Source organism: Lytechinus variegatus, chromosome 8 (genome assembly GCF_018143015.1).
Source record: "Lytechinus variegatus isolate NC3 chromosome 8, Lvar_3.0, whole genome shotgun sequence".
In the NCBI taxonomy this organism is placed as follows: Eukaryota; Metazoa; Echinodermata; class Echinoidea; order Temnopleuroida; family Toxopneustidae; genus Lytechinus; species Lytechinus variegatus.
This window is the reverse complement of record NC_054747.1, coordinates 17827129-17846132: the sequence shown is the minus strand read 5'-3', so window position 1 is coordinate 17846132 and position 19004 is coordinate 17827129. Positions and strand designations below refer to the sequence as shown.

Below are 19004 nucleotides of genomic sequence, written 5' to 3'. Positions count from 1 at the left end.
CCCGAGCGCTGTTGGAGCGGTCGTGGAGCGGAGAGAAAATAATCATCACCCGTTCACCATTTTCGATGTTTTCGATTTTTTTACCCAATTTTGTGAGCGAAATTCGACCCTGTTTCCCTACCGCTCCACGACCGCTCCAACAACGCTCGGGCGGTGTGGCCATGCCTTGAAGGGTTGGCAACTCTGCAAGTAGACCTGCTCCCAACATATTCATTAAATCAGGCGTAAGCAATTAAGGAACACCGGTCTTATCGCATTTCCTATGGAGGCACCCGATCTCTCCAACGCAGCAATTCCTTTGAAAATGCAAGTCAAATCACAATGGAGAGCTGGGGGGGGGGGGGGGCTTTTGCCGAAAGTTGGTGGACCGGGAGAGCATCGGAATCTCTTTACTCTGGGCAATGACATATTTGCAATTGTTCGACCGGTGCGAATCTTCGGATGATCTGCTGTCCCATAAACTTTCGACAAAAGCCTCTTGGCTTTCCATTGTGATTTCAATTGCATCGCAAAGGAATCGATGCGCTTTAGAGTGTCTCCGTCTTAAATGCAAAAAGTCCGTATTAACAGTGGACACATAACGATTTTGAAAGCTGGGGGAGGGGAGCGGGACATTCATAAAGTCACAAATTGACGAGCATTTTCACATTTTCGTACATGATTACTGAAACGAAATAACAAGCCCTTTCAGTCCCTCGCCCCCTTAACAGATTAAGATTTGCGATTCTTTCCTTTTCAAAAAAAAAAAAAATTGAAAAAATATACAAATATGATAAACGTGAATATTTACAACCTCTGCAAAAATCATAAACAGTTATGTAAACGTTAATAAGCGTTATTTGCCAAAATCTCACATTCCAATCTAATATACAGTATAAACAATCGTCATTGCCACTGAATAATTAATTAAACAATTTAACCATAAATTAATTTGTTTCTGCAGAATGAGGACACATCTTCCAATCATTTATACTGATAAAGAGCATGCGCAGTTCTGCTTGGGAAAAGAATAGTGAATTGAAAGCATATTTTTTTTAACAACGTGAGCACCACTTGACCAATCATTTATTCAGGGTAGTCATGGATATTCAAGGTAGATTAATTAACTGTACATTCCATGACAGACATCTTTCCGCGAGAGACAAACGTTCTCGTATTCCAAACCTTCAATTGTCAAGTTTACTTTGAAAAAAAAAACACCACTAATGTCACGCTAACATTTTGAATAGGCCTTCTTCACCAGAATGATACGAGGTTTCTTGATATCAAAGTAGACAATGCGTCTTTTACCAGATCAAATATTGACCATTGGCTAAACATTTAACGATGCTTTTTTAATATTTATCTTAACTCCAGATATAATTGACAGATAAAGCAAAATAAAGCCACCTTTCGACATTTTTTTCTTCTGTTGCTGATCAATATCATTGACGTGCAACAAGAGCAGTACCACATGGGGAGGGCAGAGCTCGACTTTTGAAGTGAAGCAAGAAAGGGTGGGTGTGGGAAGAAAGAAGAGGGAGTTTTTAAAAATGGAGACACCTAGGCGGTGTGATTCTATAATGCCTCTATAATTCAATTGAGACAAAAATGTGACGTAATATTTACGTTGCCTCCCCCCCTCCTTAGAAAAAAAAACCTGCCGACAACGCTTGCACTAATGTATCCACTCATTGAAAATTTTACACCCACGTTATGTATTCAACTTATTGATTCATGGTGTACCCCAGGGATACAGTCTGTAAACATTATTGTGTTCTACATCTTACCTGTTTTCTCAGTAAACCTACATTTCAATGAAATGAACCATGACAAACTGACGTTTGACGTTTTATTAAGAAGCCTTTTCATTTTATACACAGACTTTATGTATTCAACTAATTGATTCATGGTGTACCACAGGGATACAGTCTGTAACCATTATTGTTCTTCATATCACCTACTACTTTCTCATTTTACCTATTTAATTTCAGTGGAACGAATCATGACAAACTGACGATTTATCAAGAAATTTTTCTTTTTACACATCATGAGAGAGGAATAAGGCAATCACGAAACAGATGATATTTAAAAGAATAAAAGCAGTCTCGTGAGAGCCTGAGTCAGTATCTATCTGTAGTTGGTCTCCATAGTGATCTAGAAGAGACATGATGACACCGTTGGTCCATCCAAAGCCAGCCTGAACAAAGACATGAAATGAAAAATGACTACAATCAGTTATTGGTTTATGTTCGATATGATCTTTTCATATTTTATACCGAGAGAACAAACAAAAACTAGAAAATATAAAGATGACTTACTTAGAGTGGATTATATTCAGAGTGGATTACATATTTTGCTGTTCTCATTTTGATGCAAATTTAGGAAGAAACAAATAAGAAACTTCAAAGATGAATAATTAAAAGTGACTTTCAATCCCAATTTCCATTTCAAACTAGTTTGAATATTTTTGAAAAAAAAACGGAAAACAAATAAGGACTAGGAAAAATCAATTGACTAAATTTACATTTCACATTGTTTAATGATCAATTTTATTACTTTAACATTGAACCAAGATTGAAGAAAATCCATAAAATCCACTCTATTCTAACGAAAACGTACCATGTCCCCCCAATCATATTTTATCAGTCTATGTAGTTGCTTATTAAGACCGTTGTTATAAAATTGGTAAATTGTATCCATCCCCCTTTTGACTCACCTGAACAGCATATTCCCCTCCATGACCAGGGACACCTTGTCTTTCCACATCATACTAGAAAGAGCATAAGTACACCAATAATAATGTAATCATGGCAAGAACAGCTAAACAAACCCAAAGAATTAGGACGATGTGATGGTGCCTTGACGTGATCGGGAGGTGTTCTTCTTAGTGCCCACTTTTGATTACATATCCCTTTATAGTCTTCTAAAAGTTCACCCTTTTCTGCTCTTGAAGGTATAGATATCGACAACCTCACCCCCAAAGGCTAGCTGCAGAGCCATTGGACACATTACGAGGTCGGGCTTAAGTAAAAGTTTTGATCTGTCTATGGATAGACAAAAGGGTCTTTGACAGCACAGGTGACAACACCCAAAGCATAGGTGTCTTGGGATAACTACTAAAATAGTTCATTTTCCCCACATGTAATCATTCCGGAAGATCAATTTTAGCATACAAAACTTCCTATGCATCAAACAACAGTTTTGACGTTTTGGGACTTTCTATAATTTTAGCACGGAGACAGGCCATGGTCTAATTTAAATTGGCCTACAGAATACACAGGAAAATATTAATGAGAAAAGTCGGTCCTACCTTCTCAAACATGAGGTTGGTCTCGTTGTAAGCTCTCCAGTTTGTAAGAGTCCAATTCTGAGCAAGTTTCAGCGCGTAATCGTTCGCCTCCTCAACGTCGCTTTGGCGTAAGGTCTCGATGACGATGTCCTGGAGAGGCGGCCAGGCATTTGGGTAGTCCCACTGCTGTCCGGATCTCGTCAAGGATGTCGGGATCCCGCCGGCATAATCCAAAACACCTTCTCCCTAGTTGATGCAAATTTTCAAGATAACATGTGTAGGATTATGCAAACCAAGATTCAATATTATTTCGTTTTTTTTTCCTATATACGCTCATACTGACTTGACACCCCGAAACCAACAATGAGTCGCAAAGGAAGGGCCTCTGAAAATAGTCAGAGCAGTAAAATTTGATCATCGAAAAAAAAGGTTATCAGTCTCAACTCCGCTGTATCAGATTTTGGTGAAGTGATGAACTTTTGACTCTTAAATAATAAAAGAAATATACATATGATTCTTTCAAACCAGGGTACCCCTTTAAATTTTGTTTCATTGTGGACCTGTTGGTAAATATCGAATGGTGTCCGGCAATATCAGATTTTCCCATACGAGGGGATGCGTTAAAACTAAAGTGCTGTACGAACATACCTTGAGGTAGTCCAGTACCTTCTGTTGAACATCATTCGTATCCTCATAACATGAAGCCCACATTGGCATGATATTCGATGGGTAGAACTCTTCGACGGTGTTTCCGCTCACTGTATCGTAGTCGAACCAGGCACCATGTTCCTCGCTCCACAGTACTGCAGCTATGGCCTCTTTGCGTTTGTTAAAGGCTTGGAGATAGGTTTCGGCTTTGGTTGCATTGCCTGTGCGAAGGGAGAGAGGTTTGCAGTAAGGATATATTCTCAGGGTATATTTCAAGTTGCTCCTAAGTTAGCTCAGAACACACTTTATGGAGTGTCAGATGCCATGTCTTTCACCTCTACGAATACATTAATTCAATCACGTAATTAAGTTAATGAATATAAAAAAAACATACAATTAAATGGATTTCGAAATAAATCGATCTGGCGCTGATCAGCCGGGGGGAGGGGGTGAGGGCGCTCCTTCAAAAAAAAAATGTAATGATTCACGTACCCCGAACAAAAAATATTCTTTTTCAATCTTCGCTTGCCCTATTTATTTGGAGACGAAATGCCCTTCCTTCGTCAGTGATGACTTTTTACTTTTTTTGTCATTTTTATCCCGGAAACTTTGAACCTTGTAAAATTCCGACTCTGGATCCGTGCCTCTCTTTGGTTGGAAACCTACAGTAGTGCGCTTTTCTCCTCATATGAATTCATCTGCCTAAGAGAATTAGTAAAGAAAAAAGCATATGGAGGCCTACTAAGTAGCTCACCTGCCATGTTATACATCTCATAGAGGGCCCTCTCACAAAGACACAAGACGCTGTTCAGGTCGACGGGAACTATCTCTTTGGTGCGGATGGTTGCAAGTGTTGCCCCATCACGGAACCAACGCGTTGAGAAGTCCCATCCGCTTTCTGCTGCTGATGCCAGGTTAGAATATACCTCCGCGGCTTCCTCTTTGATTTACGAAAAGAGGAAAGGTAACATGCATTTTTCAATTGTAAATGAAAATAAGAAATTCATGGTTTCATGATGACACGGATGCCAATCGGCTTGTGTCATCACATCGTGTTGTTGCGTCAGGCATGCATGCAATCGCGTAAACCTGACCAATCGAGAAAAGGGCATCTTAGATTCCCGAAAGGTAGGGTCCAGTCTACTCGATATTTGGTGAAAATTATTGCGAAATTCTCCAATGGTTAAGAATGGAACCGACGTTTGGGAATTTAGGTGGCCCTTTTTCTCCAACGGTCGGGTAAACGCGATTGCCCCACCGACGAGACGACCCGATTGTAATGACACAAGCCTGCCAAGCTACCTAAAGTATGTTATTGCTAAATTAATATAAGTCCGAAATATTCGAAATAGTGTATGTCGAAAGGATGGTGGTAATATTGGTGCTGATGATGCATTCAATTTTTAAGACGCCATACGTAAATGTGTGATAAATCATGCCGATATATGACGTTATGTAAATTCCAAAGAGACAGGCGATATTGAATCCAGCCTTTAACTGTCAGGAGAAAATAATGTCAATCTTGCGTCCGTTTCATAAAAACTTTGAACTATTGTAACTTTGCCATTATGGCACTACCATGGCAACAGGGCTCAGCAGCCAATCAAAATCAAGGTTATCATGGTAGCTGCCATAAGTTACAACAGTTGTAACTCTTTATGAAACGGGCCCCATAAGCATGTTGGGCGACTTTTACAACAATGAAGTAATCCATAAGTATCATTTGCCGAAGAAGTTCTCACCTTCATTATTACCATGTGCTGTTTCGATATCCTCACGATAAGACTCAGGTCTAGAAGGAGGAAAGTCACAGAAACAGATGTTATCATATTCGTTTTACTTGTATTTTATAAATTATACATACCTACATTAGTATTGATAGTATACTTTATCAGTTAGAGTGATATTATTGAGTAAATATTCCATTAGAATGGAATCATTTGTTGCCATTTTAACTGTACATGATACACAATGTTTAGCAATAGTTATCACCTACGCACAGACGATATTAACACACATTCACATGCACGCCCAACCGCGAGCACAAAACCACTCCCAGCGTAAATAAAATGGACAGAGTCTTAATATCTATGATAAGAACAATAATGATAATAATACTAATAATGATATGATAACTTTGTAACGCAGCCACTATTTACTCTACTGCGCTTTAGTTACTCCTTATACTACTAATATTTAATAATAACGGTGATGGTATTAAAAATGATGACAATAAATGATAATCAATAAAAAAATTTAGATAATAATATTGATGATAAAAAATATGATGATAATAATAAAAAATTATAATGATATGTACATTTTGAGATTGGAGCCAAATATTCCAAAAATGATATCAAATTTCACCCCTCTTTCTTTCGTTTTCTTTCTTTTTCTCTCTGTGCACGGGAGGGGGTGATCATGAAAATTCTGGAGACAATTCATTACATTTTCTACGATTTTTCTTCTTTTATTAAAACTATTTGAACGTCATGCAGGGTGGATTCCATTTCAATTGTAAAACCAATATAGGCCATACCTCGGCATCCCCATATAGACGTTATATCTATTTAATGTATGCACGTTCGAATCCTTGGTTATGTCAATAGATCTGTTGGTCATCCAGAACTGGTACTCGGTCTCGAGGTCGGGTAGAAAGGTTCGAATCGTTTCCATGTCGTCGGTAGCTTGGAGGTAGAGATATACCGAAGGAATTAGGAATGGCGGTTGACTGCGCTTCTCGTAGTAGACCCGATTTCCATTCGGGACATGACCGAGGCTGTTCGTTGGCGGATGAAAAGAACAATTAGATATATGTACTATGGATTGTTGTCTTTATCAAAACAGAATACAATCTATGTTAATACATTGTATACACTTTCGTTGTTAGGCGAGTTTAAAGAACAGTAAGTAGCAACTTAATTTTTCCATAGGTATTTACAAATCTCTATTTAGAATATGAACCATGCATTGTTGTCTATATTGAAACAAAAGATGATCTACGTTGCTACATTTTGTACACTTTCTTTATTTGATGATTCTCAATTAAACTTTCAAGTGTAATACATGTAAGGATTTTGCATATATTTTGTTCTGTTGGAAACTACTAAATATGGATTTGAATTTAAAAACTTGTGAATTCATATGGTCAAATAGAGATTATCCAGCGAACCTTAGATTATTTAGTTTTCCCTTGATTTGTTTTTCTTTGCCAAAAGAATTCTAGCTTTTTAGGAAATAAGTCCCGTTTATAAACCTGTTACAATAACAAATGGCAAATTTGTAAAAAAGGAAAGGTTTTCATTACCTTCATCGCAATTTCGTATTATAGAAGAGAAAGAAAAAGAACAAGAAACGGATAGGCGAGAAAGTGGAAATTTTAGAATAGAGTAATCTTTCTCGAATTTGATCCTGAAAAGAAATATAGTCCTGAAGACTAAGGAGTTGAGAAGACGGAGAATCAACCTGCCCGAAACGTCGAGTCTCTCTGCTGTTTCTGCTCATCATCTCTACTCGCCGACTCCAGCCAGCATCTCTTCATCCATCCTACTACTCAAGCTGTTTCAACTCATCAATCTCTTTTGGTTTACAATTCTTTTCAGTACTAAATTCAAGATAGATTACTCTACTCTCAAATTTCCACTCTCTCGCCTATCCATTTCTTTTTCTTCTTCTTTGATACTCCACATGCATGGTGTACCGTAAACTACATCAGCGATTGTACAGGCCACCATGCAAATCTTCAAATCTTATCGCAATTTTTCATAATAACAGGTTTCTTTCAAATGTGTATGAAAAGAATTTTACCTTTTTGTTATGGAAACGAAATTTGTCAGCATTCCTTTGACTGTCTCGGTCATCTCACTCAGCAGTAGCCCTTTGAAAATCCAATATGAATCCCTTTTATGAAGGAGAAGAGTTGAAAGTCGTTGTTATACAGGTGTGTGTGCGTGGGGATGTGACAGCGGAGATGCGTGCGTGTGTGTGGTTTCGTGTGTGTATGTTTTCCCGTGTGTTTTACGACGTGAATGTGTGTAGGAGGCCCCTGTGTCTTTGTGCGCGGGTGCGTGTGTTGATGCGATGTGTTTGTGTAAAGGCCAGCGCACACCTTACGACCGTTCGCGATCCGATTTGGAACAAATCGCACTTTGCTAATTTTCTGTAAATGTAAATGGAACATGTCATTTTATTTGAGGTTAAAATTAATTTAAAGAATACTTATATAGCCATTTAGCAAGAAAAAGATTAATGCAAACGTTTATTTTGAAGTAAAGGGGGATCCACACTTTACAAGCTTTGCTTTTTAGTGGATCCCCCTCATTTCCATTTATGCTCTATATATTACACTGTTTTTTTTTCTGTTTTACGAAGTAAGAATGCCCTATAAAACTGTACTTGATTTGTATTGCTTTATATTACTTTGTATTATGTTTTGAATGGAAATGAAATAAAAGAATTGAATTGAATTTTGAAGTAAAGAGCAAATTAGGATTAGATAGCCAATCGTACGACTGCTATGGCGCCCGGCTATGACGTAATTACGAATAGATATTAAATTCGCTTGTTTTCTTAGAAGGATGATAGGATATTTAACTGAACGTTTGTACGGTGATTTCGAACATTGCGCTGTACGACATTCCAAGTCTAAATATTCATGATATTAGCAACGAAATCTACTACTTTTATTCTGAAAACGGGTCAGCAAACTAATCGTAAGTTGTGCGATCGCCTTTAGGTGGTGTGTTTGTGAGTGTATGAATGGTAGCTAGTCGGATGTGCTTGTTTGCGTGTGTGTGCGGGTGCGTGTGTTGATGCGATGTGCTTGTGCAAGGTTGAGGGTGTTTGAGTGTATGAATGGTAGCTCGTTTGATGTGGGTGTGTGTGTGTTGTCGTTGTGTAGGAAGTTGTGTGGGCATGAATGCAGGTGAAAGAGCAAATATGTCAGTGATGTATATAAATTTGGAAGATGTAAGATAAATGTAGAAGAGGAAAGAAAAATAAAAAATAATGGAGCGGACAAATAGATCGAGAGCTCTATGACTTTAGGATATGACGTGAGTTTTCATCGAGTACGAACAAAATAATTTTTTAATCAGTTAATTCGCCAAAAACATCGTAAAACGTTGGTTTAGTGATCACGGGAAGTAAAAATCGCATCGTATATATGCAGGGTTGTCAGGAGTTAAGTTGTGCCACATCGCACATATAAGCCTAGTAACTCAAAATAAAGAGTATTACAGGTCATCAATAAACTTAAACTTCTCGAAAAGAAATAGTTGACAATGAAAGTTGATACATGATATTGACTTGATTTGATTTAAAATGACTTACAATTATCATAATTCATATAAGATGTCGGCAAACGAAACATAAAACATGTACAATCGTACAAATGAGACATTAATAAAAATAGAAAGACATAAAAAATGTACGTTAAATACGCAGGAACCTGAATAAAAAAGCAACGCTCTGGAGTATGCAAATTCCTTAAGAGAAACTGTTTTTTCGCAATTTTTTGGATTTGAAACATTTAAGTGATCGACTATTTCGGATTTCTGTTGACTATTGCAATGATAACGAAACCATATGGCATCATACTGATATCATCCAAATAAATATATAATCATACAGAGTATTCGCAAAAGTACATGAAAGTGAAAAAAATATGACAAAAGTAATACCAATAGTAGAATTCTCTAAACCGGCCACCGGGCACGATAAAAGGATTCTCGACGTGCATCAATGAATAGCGATCCGCATTAGTGAGAACATCTTGTTTGATCTACAATAAAAGAGAATATAAAATGGGTTAACGCAGCAAAATATGGTTATGATGATTAATGTAAAGAGCAAATATAGTCATATCATGAATAACTATTTAGATGGGTCTTGTTATTTGGATGAAGGTGTAGATTTCTTCAGCTTTCCCTGGTCTCAAGAGAGATTTTCCAACAAATACTCATGCACGCTTCATGTATATGAAAACTCAACCATTTATTTAAAATTTCCACACCTCTTACTTGGACATTGACGTGTATTGAAGAAAAAAAAAATTGTTTGGTTGCCCTGACGCTCAATACTCTTCTGTAAACCGTTATATTCTTCACGCTAAATATTTTATTTTTTCGACACGTTGTAAGCGGATGATCGGTTGTGTTTTAGCTCTTTTAATAACGTACTGATCGCTATTGTGAGATAAAAGGGTTCTCAGTCAAAAACATCATATTTTTATCATTAGATAATAGTACGCATGTACAGTTGTTGTAAACATGTTCGCTTCATGATTTTGCTGTAAAATAAACTGCTTTCGTGTTTGATTTTGAATAAAATCTTTCTATGAAAGAAAGAAAACAATTATCAAAAGATATTGATAATCTAAGGTCAAAGGACACAATTTATACACATTTCGACTATAGAGGAAGATTTAAATAAACGGGCAAGTGTATGCACAAATGGGATGGCGTCAGTAAAAGGAGACAGGTAGCAACCAATCCATTCACGTAATGAAAAAATAGTAAAAGGAAAAAAATGGGAAAATGAGGAGAGCAAAAAAGGCCAAAATGAGCTGAGAATAATTATTATCTAATCATCATGCCCCTTGTTTAATTGAAAACTGTAAACGCGATCCCCCCTCCAAATACCTTGAGGCCTCCAAGCGAACCAGCCTTGACAGACAATATGTTTAATTATATCTCGTTATTATGATGACGTTGATGAATATCATGATTACGATAATAGGAATAATATAATAACGACAACGATGATGACGGCGATAATATTAATGACAGCAACAGCAGCAAAAATAACAACAACAAATAATAAGAGTAATAGTAATAATAATGAAAATAATAATAATAACAATAATAATAATAAGAACAATGATGATGTCACGATGATGATAGTGATGATGATTATTATAGGGTTTAATACAGTCCTTCAAGCGCTACAAATCATAAAACTAGTGTTATTATGTGATTATCATTAGCATGGTGCTCTTTTTATGTTACCTGTCTTCCAAGATCCTTCCAAAGTTCATTCAAATCCTTTGCCCATTCCTTCAAGTCAGCGTCCTTTATGCCCTCGATAAATCCTGGGCTTTAAGAGAATTTTCACAGAAAGATTTGAGTACGTCATGATCAAAGGATTTTTATATTATTATTTTCATTACATAGTTTAGCGGGAATACTATCTTACTTTTACTACTTATTGATAAAAGTATAGCTACTAAGAATAACAGGATACAAAGGGTTTTTTCCATGAAAGAAACAATATGAAGACTGTAAGTACTGTAAGTTAAAACAAAAGTATTCATCATCATTCATCTTGCCAGTCATCATGATCATCATCATGATCATCATCATCATTATCATCACCATATCCATCATCATCACTACCATCATCATCATCATTATCATCCCTGTCATCATCATCATCGTCATCATCACCATCATCATCAACAACAAATTCATCATCACCATCAGCAACGGCAAATTCATCATCTTCATCGCCTTCATCATCACCATCACCTTCATCATCATCCACCGATCATCATCATCATCATCATCACCATCATCATCATCAACATTATCAATAACAGGATACAAAGGGGATTTTTGCCATGAAGGAAAACAAAAATGAAGACTGTAAGTTAAAACAAAAGTATTTACCATCATGCCAATCATCATCATCACTACCATCATCATAATCATCTTCATCCTCATCACCAACACAAATATCCATCACAATCATCATCATCGCAATCACCACCACCATAATCATCATTATCACTACCATCACCATCATCATCATCATCACTACCATTATCATCATCATCATCACCATCATCATCATCATCATCTCCATCATCATCATAATCACCATCATCATCACCATCATCATCATTATCATCAACAACAAGTCATCATCAGCATCATCATCATCACCACCGCCTTCATCATCCTTCTCATTCCCACCATCATAAGTAATGACAAACGCATCATCATCGGTATAATGCACAGAATCGTATAGTGATCATATTTACTTTTCTGTCCAGTCTGAGGGCTCCCAATCCTCAAATTCAATGTTCGGTCCGTCAAAATACTCTTCCACGAAGGTTTTCATAGCATCTGCATCCGTGGCATTTGGCAGTTGATTAAAAGCTGCCAAGATTGTTTCTAACATGGAAAAAGGTAAAAAAGGAATGATTGAAGTTCATTAACCAAATGCACATGATATCATTAAAAAACAACATTAACGCCCCTCCATCAGGTAGGCATATACTGGATGTACACTTTTGTATTCTTTTCAGGTTTCATTATAATTGAATGTAATGATAACTGACTGAATAACAACAAATTACAAAAAAAAATAGGGACAGTAAAAAATTGAATTTTTGATGTCTCTTTCCTGAAAATTGAAATATCAAGGTTGTATAATTGTTATTATTATCATTATTATCATTAGCATTATTATTATAATCATTATTAGTAGTCGGTAGTAGTAGTATTAGTAGTATTGGTAGTAGTAGTAGTAGTAGTAGTAGTAGTAGTAGTAGTAGTAGTAGTAGTAGTAGTAGTAGTAGTAGTAGTAGTAGTAGTAGTAGTAGTAGTAGTAGTAGTAGTAGTAGAAGTAGTAGTAGTAGTAGTAGTAGTAGTAGTAGTAGTAGAAGTAGTAGTAGAAGTAGTGGTAGTAGTAGCAGTAGTAGCAGTAGTAGTGGTAGTAGTAGTAGTAGTAGTAGTAGTAGTAGCAGCAGTAGTAGAAGTAGTAGTAGAAGTAGTAGTAGTAGTAGTAGTAGAAGTAGTAGTATAAGCAGTAGTATTAGTGTAAGTATTAGTAGTAGTAGCAGTAGTAGTAGTAGTAGTAGTAGTAGTAGTAGTAGTAGTAGTAGAAGTAGTAGTAGTAGAAGTAGTAGTAGTGGTAGTAGTAGTAGAAGTAGTAGTAGTAGTAGTAGTAGTAGTAGTAGTAGTAGCAGTAGTAGTAGCAGTAGTAGCAGTAGTAGTAGCAGTAGTAGTAGTAGTAGCAGTAGCAGTATTATTATTATTAGTAGTAGTAGTAGTAGTAGTAGTAGATGTAGTAGTAGTAGCAGCAGCAGCAGCAGCAGTAGTAGTAGTAGTAGTAGTAGTAGTAGTAGTAGTAGTAGTAGTAGTAGTAGTAGTAGTAGTAGTAGTAGTAGTAGTAGTAGTAGTAGTAGTGTTCAGTAGCGGACCGTGACCCGGAGGAGACAAAGCATTGGGGGGCACTGCATGATTTGTCTCCTCCGGGTCTCGGTCCACCACTGGTAGTGTTGTTATCATTATTTTCATTATTATTATTATTTAAGAATCTGTTACGAAGACACAGTCATGTATATGTTACTATTTTCTGATGAATTATCCCTGGTATTTCACAATTAAGAATTTAATTATTGTAGAAGTTCTTGGGGAAAAGAATTGTCAGAGACTCGTTCAACAAAAATGCTATTGATTAAAAATCAATCTAAACTTAAGATTAATCCAAGTTATTCACTTTCCATATATCAGGTTTTAGGATCGATCTCAATATGAGTTTAATATATATCACAATTAAATCTTAATAAGAAGAGTCCCAAGTCTAGTATTCTAAATCAGCTATCCGGGATAGAAAGTGAAAGATCGATTCGGTGAAGAAAAAAAATAATCATTATTTTTTTCTTCACCGAATCGATCTTTCACAATCTGGAGCTGCCACTTTCCTTTCCTTATCATGAATATTACTATTTAATTTCAAGACATACGATTTGTGGAATATCATAGCGACAAAAGAGAAATCCACTTTATTTTCATTTCATCAGCCTGCCATTTTGTTCATCAAAGTTACCTTCTGATTCTTTAAGATGTAGATCAACGAAAGTTTTAGAATCGTTGTAGATCCTTGCATTCTGAGCTGCCACTAGGAGAGGCCCGTTGCAGAAGATAGGACTAGTTATTATAAAAGAAGAAACAGTATCATGCAAAAATAGACATTGGTTAAATAATTGTATGCCAAAAAAATAAGGGAATCCAGTAACTAAATTAAATGCGTTATCTTAATTTTTCAAAATATTATTCCTCAAAGAATCGAAATACTTTAAACGCACCCGCGAAAGGAATCACATTCTTTTGTAGTTTTTCAGCATCCTATTTTACTTCGAATATACAAGTATATTTCATTTGAATTCAAATTTCATGGGCAAGCTTCTATAGTGGGGGAGAAGAGTTGTGCACCTCATCAAAATCTTACCATCCCCCTAATTTTGGTTTACACTTTGTAATTCCGAAGGTTCGTATTCCCAAACACGTAAATTGCCTATACCTCGATGTTCGTTAATCCGAAAACGTAAAAGGGTTCATTAATCCGAACATTTGTGGTGTTATTCCGAAGGTTCGTTATTCCAAAGGTTCGATATTCCGAAAACGAAATAAGGTTCGATGTTCCGAAGGTTCGTTCATCCGAAAACGAAATAAGGTTCGTTGTTCCGAAGGTTCGTTAGTCCGAAAACGAAATAAGGTTCGTTAATCATTTAGTTTTCGGACTAACGAACCTTCGGAATTACGAACCTCAATTCGTTTTCGGATAACGAACCTTCGGAATTACGAACCTCCATTTCGTTTTCGGACTAACGAACCTTCGGAATTACGAACCTTCGGAAATACGAACCTTCGGAATATCGAACCTTCGGAATAACGAAGCTTGGGTATTACGAATGTATGCGCCTAATTACATATTTTATTAGCACCACTTTCGTGTCACATAATTAAAAAAAATCCCCCACTTTTTGGCCAATCATTATTACGTATAGTTACGAAATCATTTTCTATTGTTTTTCGACAAACAACTGCTGCAATAATTTGTTTGTAAAAGCAAAATCTGATGACATAATATTCGACCATATGCGCAATATTGACTGTTAAAATCCACACAATTTGATTTGAAAGGGGAAACGACAATTTCGATTTGTAAATAAGAGAATCAGGTAACGACATAACTTACCTATCACATGGCGCCTCATCCTTGAGATCGGCCGCCGACCACGTGATCACATACGTCATCACCAATACCCGAAGAAGAAATCCGGTAACCGCCATTTCAATGCTGAACACTTGTTTGCGCTTGGTTGACTAAAATGTGGAATGAAGTAATAAATATTTGTGAGCAGATAGGCATACTCTTTCAGGGTATACATACTATCTTAAGATCATGATGTAAAGTATTCGATTTTACTCACTCGTCATATGTGATCAGCAATGACTTAAAATATGATTATTTTTTTTACAAATGAAACTAATTTCTTATTCAAGTAGAGTGCATGTCCGTAAACTGGGTTGGGACACGATCTCTGTTAACTTTTTTTCCTTAAAAATTCAAACATGTATTTATATGTCGACAAAACGGTAAGAGAATCTGATATGTAGAGCATGTCCATTGGATGTCACGCGGTAACCATTACATTTTGTATGTAAATAGCGGAGAACACTACGGCACGTTCTGCCACATCTCAAATAATATTTCGTCAATAGTCTACATACGAGTTAGCAAAAATAAATTCGGATAATTCGGCACAATCACGCTACTGTATACGTGGTGAATTAATTATGAAATAAGAGGCATTTATGTTTTTTTTCTTTTTACGGTGAGTGAGATTGAGAAGGAGAAAGAAAAGGACAGGGGGAGGGGGGTATATAGGTGAAAAGAGAGAGCAGGAATATAGAGAGAAGAGAGCCTAGAATGCCTGAAAAGCACCTATTGATTTATTGTAAATTCATTCGCATTTCATTGCCACCAATTTGGCAGCTGCCTAATTTTCCCGCGAAAATGGCTTTCTCAACAAGCTGACAAATTTAAAAAAGAAGAGTAATGAGGCAAAGGAAGGAAATTTTAAATATGCATCACTAAATTACAACTATTATCATTTTAATCTATCTATCTTTCTATCTTTCTTTCTTTCTATCTATCTGTCTATACAGTGCGTATCAAAAAAAAGTTTACACTTAGAAAAAATCCTGTAAAATTATACATTTGTAATATCCTGAAGATTTTCCACATTTTAACATTGGTACAGATCCATTTAAGCAAATGACGACATAACTGTAGAAAAATATTTCCGCTTGAATGAGCACCACTTACTTTTGAAAAGTTAGTGAAAATGATTTGCGCAGAACTTTCAAATAGTTATGCTAATAAAAATAGACCTTAATCATGAAGAACACGTAGAATTCGGCTAGTTAAATGGATTTGAAGATATCTTTTACCTTTTTAAACTTGTTTCCTTGCCCAAAACACTTTGAAGAGTGCATTGCACCCCACCCCACTCCCCCCACATACCGATGGCATCGTGACGATGTTTCCTTTACACTGAGCTGTGATTTACATGAAACGGCTTAGGCTTGATTTTCATTTGGTTGATCATTGTCAAGCTTGGGAAAAGTGCGGAGAAACAAGTATTAAATGAAAAATGAAATGTAAACCCACTTTAAATGATAAAAACTTAGTGAAAAAATGCCGGAGATGTCTGATATAAACTTTTCTTCAGATTCAGTTATGTCCTCAGATCCAGCTGGCACAAAAAGGGTAAAGGTTGTGCTTACTAAGTGTTGAAATTTCAAGTTGGGTGGCAAAATTGTTACAAAATGCTTGAATGTATCCATATTCAATTGACTGAAAGTGCAAGAGAAATGTCTGAGAAATGTTTCGCAGGGTAAGTTTCATTTCGCCCTTTCCCCATGACACAGCGTGAAAACGAGCATTTCTGCGCAAACAGATTTCTGCGAGCTTTACAAAAATGGACAGTGCTCACTCAAGTGTAATATTCTGTCAAAACTTTTACTTTCATTAGATAGATGAGACCCAAACCCAAGATTATATGTGAAAAAATTACCCACATGTTGTATATTTTTTAATTCCCAGGGCTTTTTCAAAGTGTAAACTTTTTTTTATACGCACTGTATATCTATCTATCTTTCTACCTATCTATCTATTTATCTATCTATCTATTTATCTATTTATCTATCTATCTATTTATCTATTTATCTATCTTTTTTTCTTTTTTTCTTTTTCTATCTATCTACCTTTCTAATATTTTCTCTAGACAAACTTATGCAACTCCTGGAGAATTAAAGTAAGTAAAGCCCATGGTAAAAAAAAATCAGAGACTCGTCTTTCCTTCTAGGAACTAGCAAGGGAATTTTACCAACTCTCTAATATCACAACAGAAAAGGATAATGGGTGGTGGTTGGAAAGTCCCCGCTATGAAGTGCGTTTTTTGTATCAGTATTTCCGCTATGCAAAGGTGGAGCACAGAACCACGATGCCTACAATATGGCAAACCTACCGGCAGCTTAAAAATACCGAAAAAGACAGTAAGATTGTTTTATCCTTTGATGATAATAGTAATAGTGGACTTAAAAAGTTTGTGATAAAAGAGTAGTGATTAATATTAATTGCAGTCTCTTGAACGTTTCTATTTTTTCCAAGTTAATGCAAATTTGTTAATCTTTTAGATACTCAGCATCTTCACTATGGGTATACCTGGTGGGATCAATTCCTTGAATGCACTGAGCGCTGCTGATGAAGGGGAAGGTCGAGCTAAAATCGGGTTAATATGGTTTTCTTGTGTACTTGTTTTTTTTTGTGTGTGTGTCCTCCGGCAAAATGTGCTATATAATAAGTATTCGAAGGCCTGGTAGTAACAATAGATACAAATAGATTTATATTGCAAATAACAGACCCCCCCATAAAAAAAAACGAAGCTGATTAAATCGTTTCTTATTAATTGGCACATTCGCGGATGAATCTACTCATTCAAGTATGCAATAATTTACTGAAACCTGTGTCGTATATTCCCTGGAATAATGCAATTTAAAACAAACATAGACATACATTCTTTTAATATACAAAAGGAACATTTCTATGCATGCTAATTGCAAAGGAACTACAGGTATAATATTTTCTCTCTCGGGCCTTAGCTTGTTTGTGGATTGATTGGTAGTAGGCCTAGATTTAGATTTTTTTTCATTTTTTTTTTCAAAATATAATAAAAGTAACAATACATATTCAATATATACAGAGAGACCAATGAAATTTCGTAACAAATGTTGAATATCAATCGAACAAAACTATACAGTGTGCTACGATAATTCTATCTATGAAAAGAATGTAGAAATGAACGGAGGGACTTGCCAAGAAAAGCAAAAGCTTGAAGAGAAGGCAAGCCCCTAAACTCAGTTTCAATATTAATTATAAACAAAGTATATATACAACTATATGCAAAAATCGAGACGGACACAGAAGACGAGCTTAAAAAAAATAATCCACAAACAAGCTAGTATAAGTACAAAGTTCTTGAAATGTGATAGCGCTTATTATCCATTAATAACGATCGTGTGCAAACAAAACTTGAAAAGCACGTACTTCGAGCGAGCTGAACAGATAATTGCATTAAAATGCCGGCCCGCGCTTTATGAAGTAAGTAACGTAATTAATACTCACTCGTTTCCGAGTCTTTCTGGGCCCCTTTAGAGCAGCATCACTCTCGGGAGACCAACGGGAGGAGTGATAACCCCTTTCGAACAGTAACCTAGGGATATAGAATGAGCTAGAGCTTTGAAGAGTTTCCGCAAAGTATGCAGAAGCTCCTTTTGAGTTTGTATCAAATATTTACTGATCAAAGTGCACGATAATTCCATTGTTACCAAGACACTCGGCAATCATGACTCTTAATGTATACAATATACCAATGTTAGGACAGATGTCTATTCTTTATTTGTAATAATTTGTAGTGCTGGTTGAGTGGCACATTTTGGCAGTTGCCCGTTTAAAATTTGGAATAACATCGATGGCGGTTACACATTGAGATTGCTAATATTTGAGTTTTATTGAACTTCATTCTCTAAATATGTATTCTCTCCAACTCTGGTACGTGGTCACGAATTATATCTGCACGCCCTTTCTTTACCCTTAAAACGCCCCCTTCACCCCCTCTCCCACTTGTTTTCTCTTCCTACCTATTCGCAAGCCCCCCCCCCTTTACTTGCTTAATCTTGCAATTGTAATTTGTGTTCTCTCTATGCAATCTCCCATTGTTTTTCCACCT

General features: G+C 36.2%; 1 protein-coding gene across 1 annotated transcript; it reads right to left on the bottom strand.

Moving 5' to 3' along the window:
• Positions 1 to 1830: 1830 nt before the first annotated feature.
• Positions 1831 to 15051, bottom strand: LOC121420087 (trehalase-like). Its single transcript, XM_041614620.1, has 13 exons — positions 14906 to 15051; positions 13754 to 13854; positions 11961 to 12093; positions 10927 to 11014; positions 9601 to 9701; positions 7727 to 7819; positions 6459 to 6698; positions 5662 to 5711; positions 4674 to 4859; positions 3920 to 4140; positions 3293 to 3517; positions 2699 to 2752; positions 1831 to 2179 (listed from the first exon to the last, which is right to left on the bottom strand). Exons 1-13 carry the CDS (start codon positions 14998 to 15000, stop codon positions 2021 to 2023), a joined length of 1746 nt encoding a protein of 581 aa, XP_041470554.1. The 5' UTR covers positions 15001 to 15051; the 3' UTR covers positions 1831 to 2020.
• Between the last annotated feature and the right edge of the window lie 3953 nt (positions 15052 to 19004).

Bases quoted from the DNA above. Each gene is read 5' to 3' on its own strand.
- LOC121420087 (XM_041614620.1), bottom strand. From the start codon at position 15,000: ATGGCGGTTACCGGATTTCTTCTTCGGGTATTGGTGATGACGTATGTG. The intron at 13,855-14,905 runs GTAAGTTATGTC...TATAATAACTAG, and splicing joins GATGAGGCGCCATGTGATAG to TCCTATCTTCTGCAACGGGC. The intron at 2,180-2,698 runs GTGAGTCAAAAG...GTCTTTGTTCAG, and splicing joins GAGGGGAATATGCTGTTCAG to GCTGGCTTTGGATGGACCAA.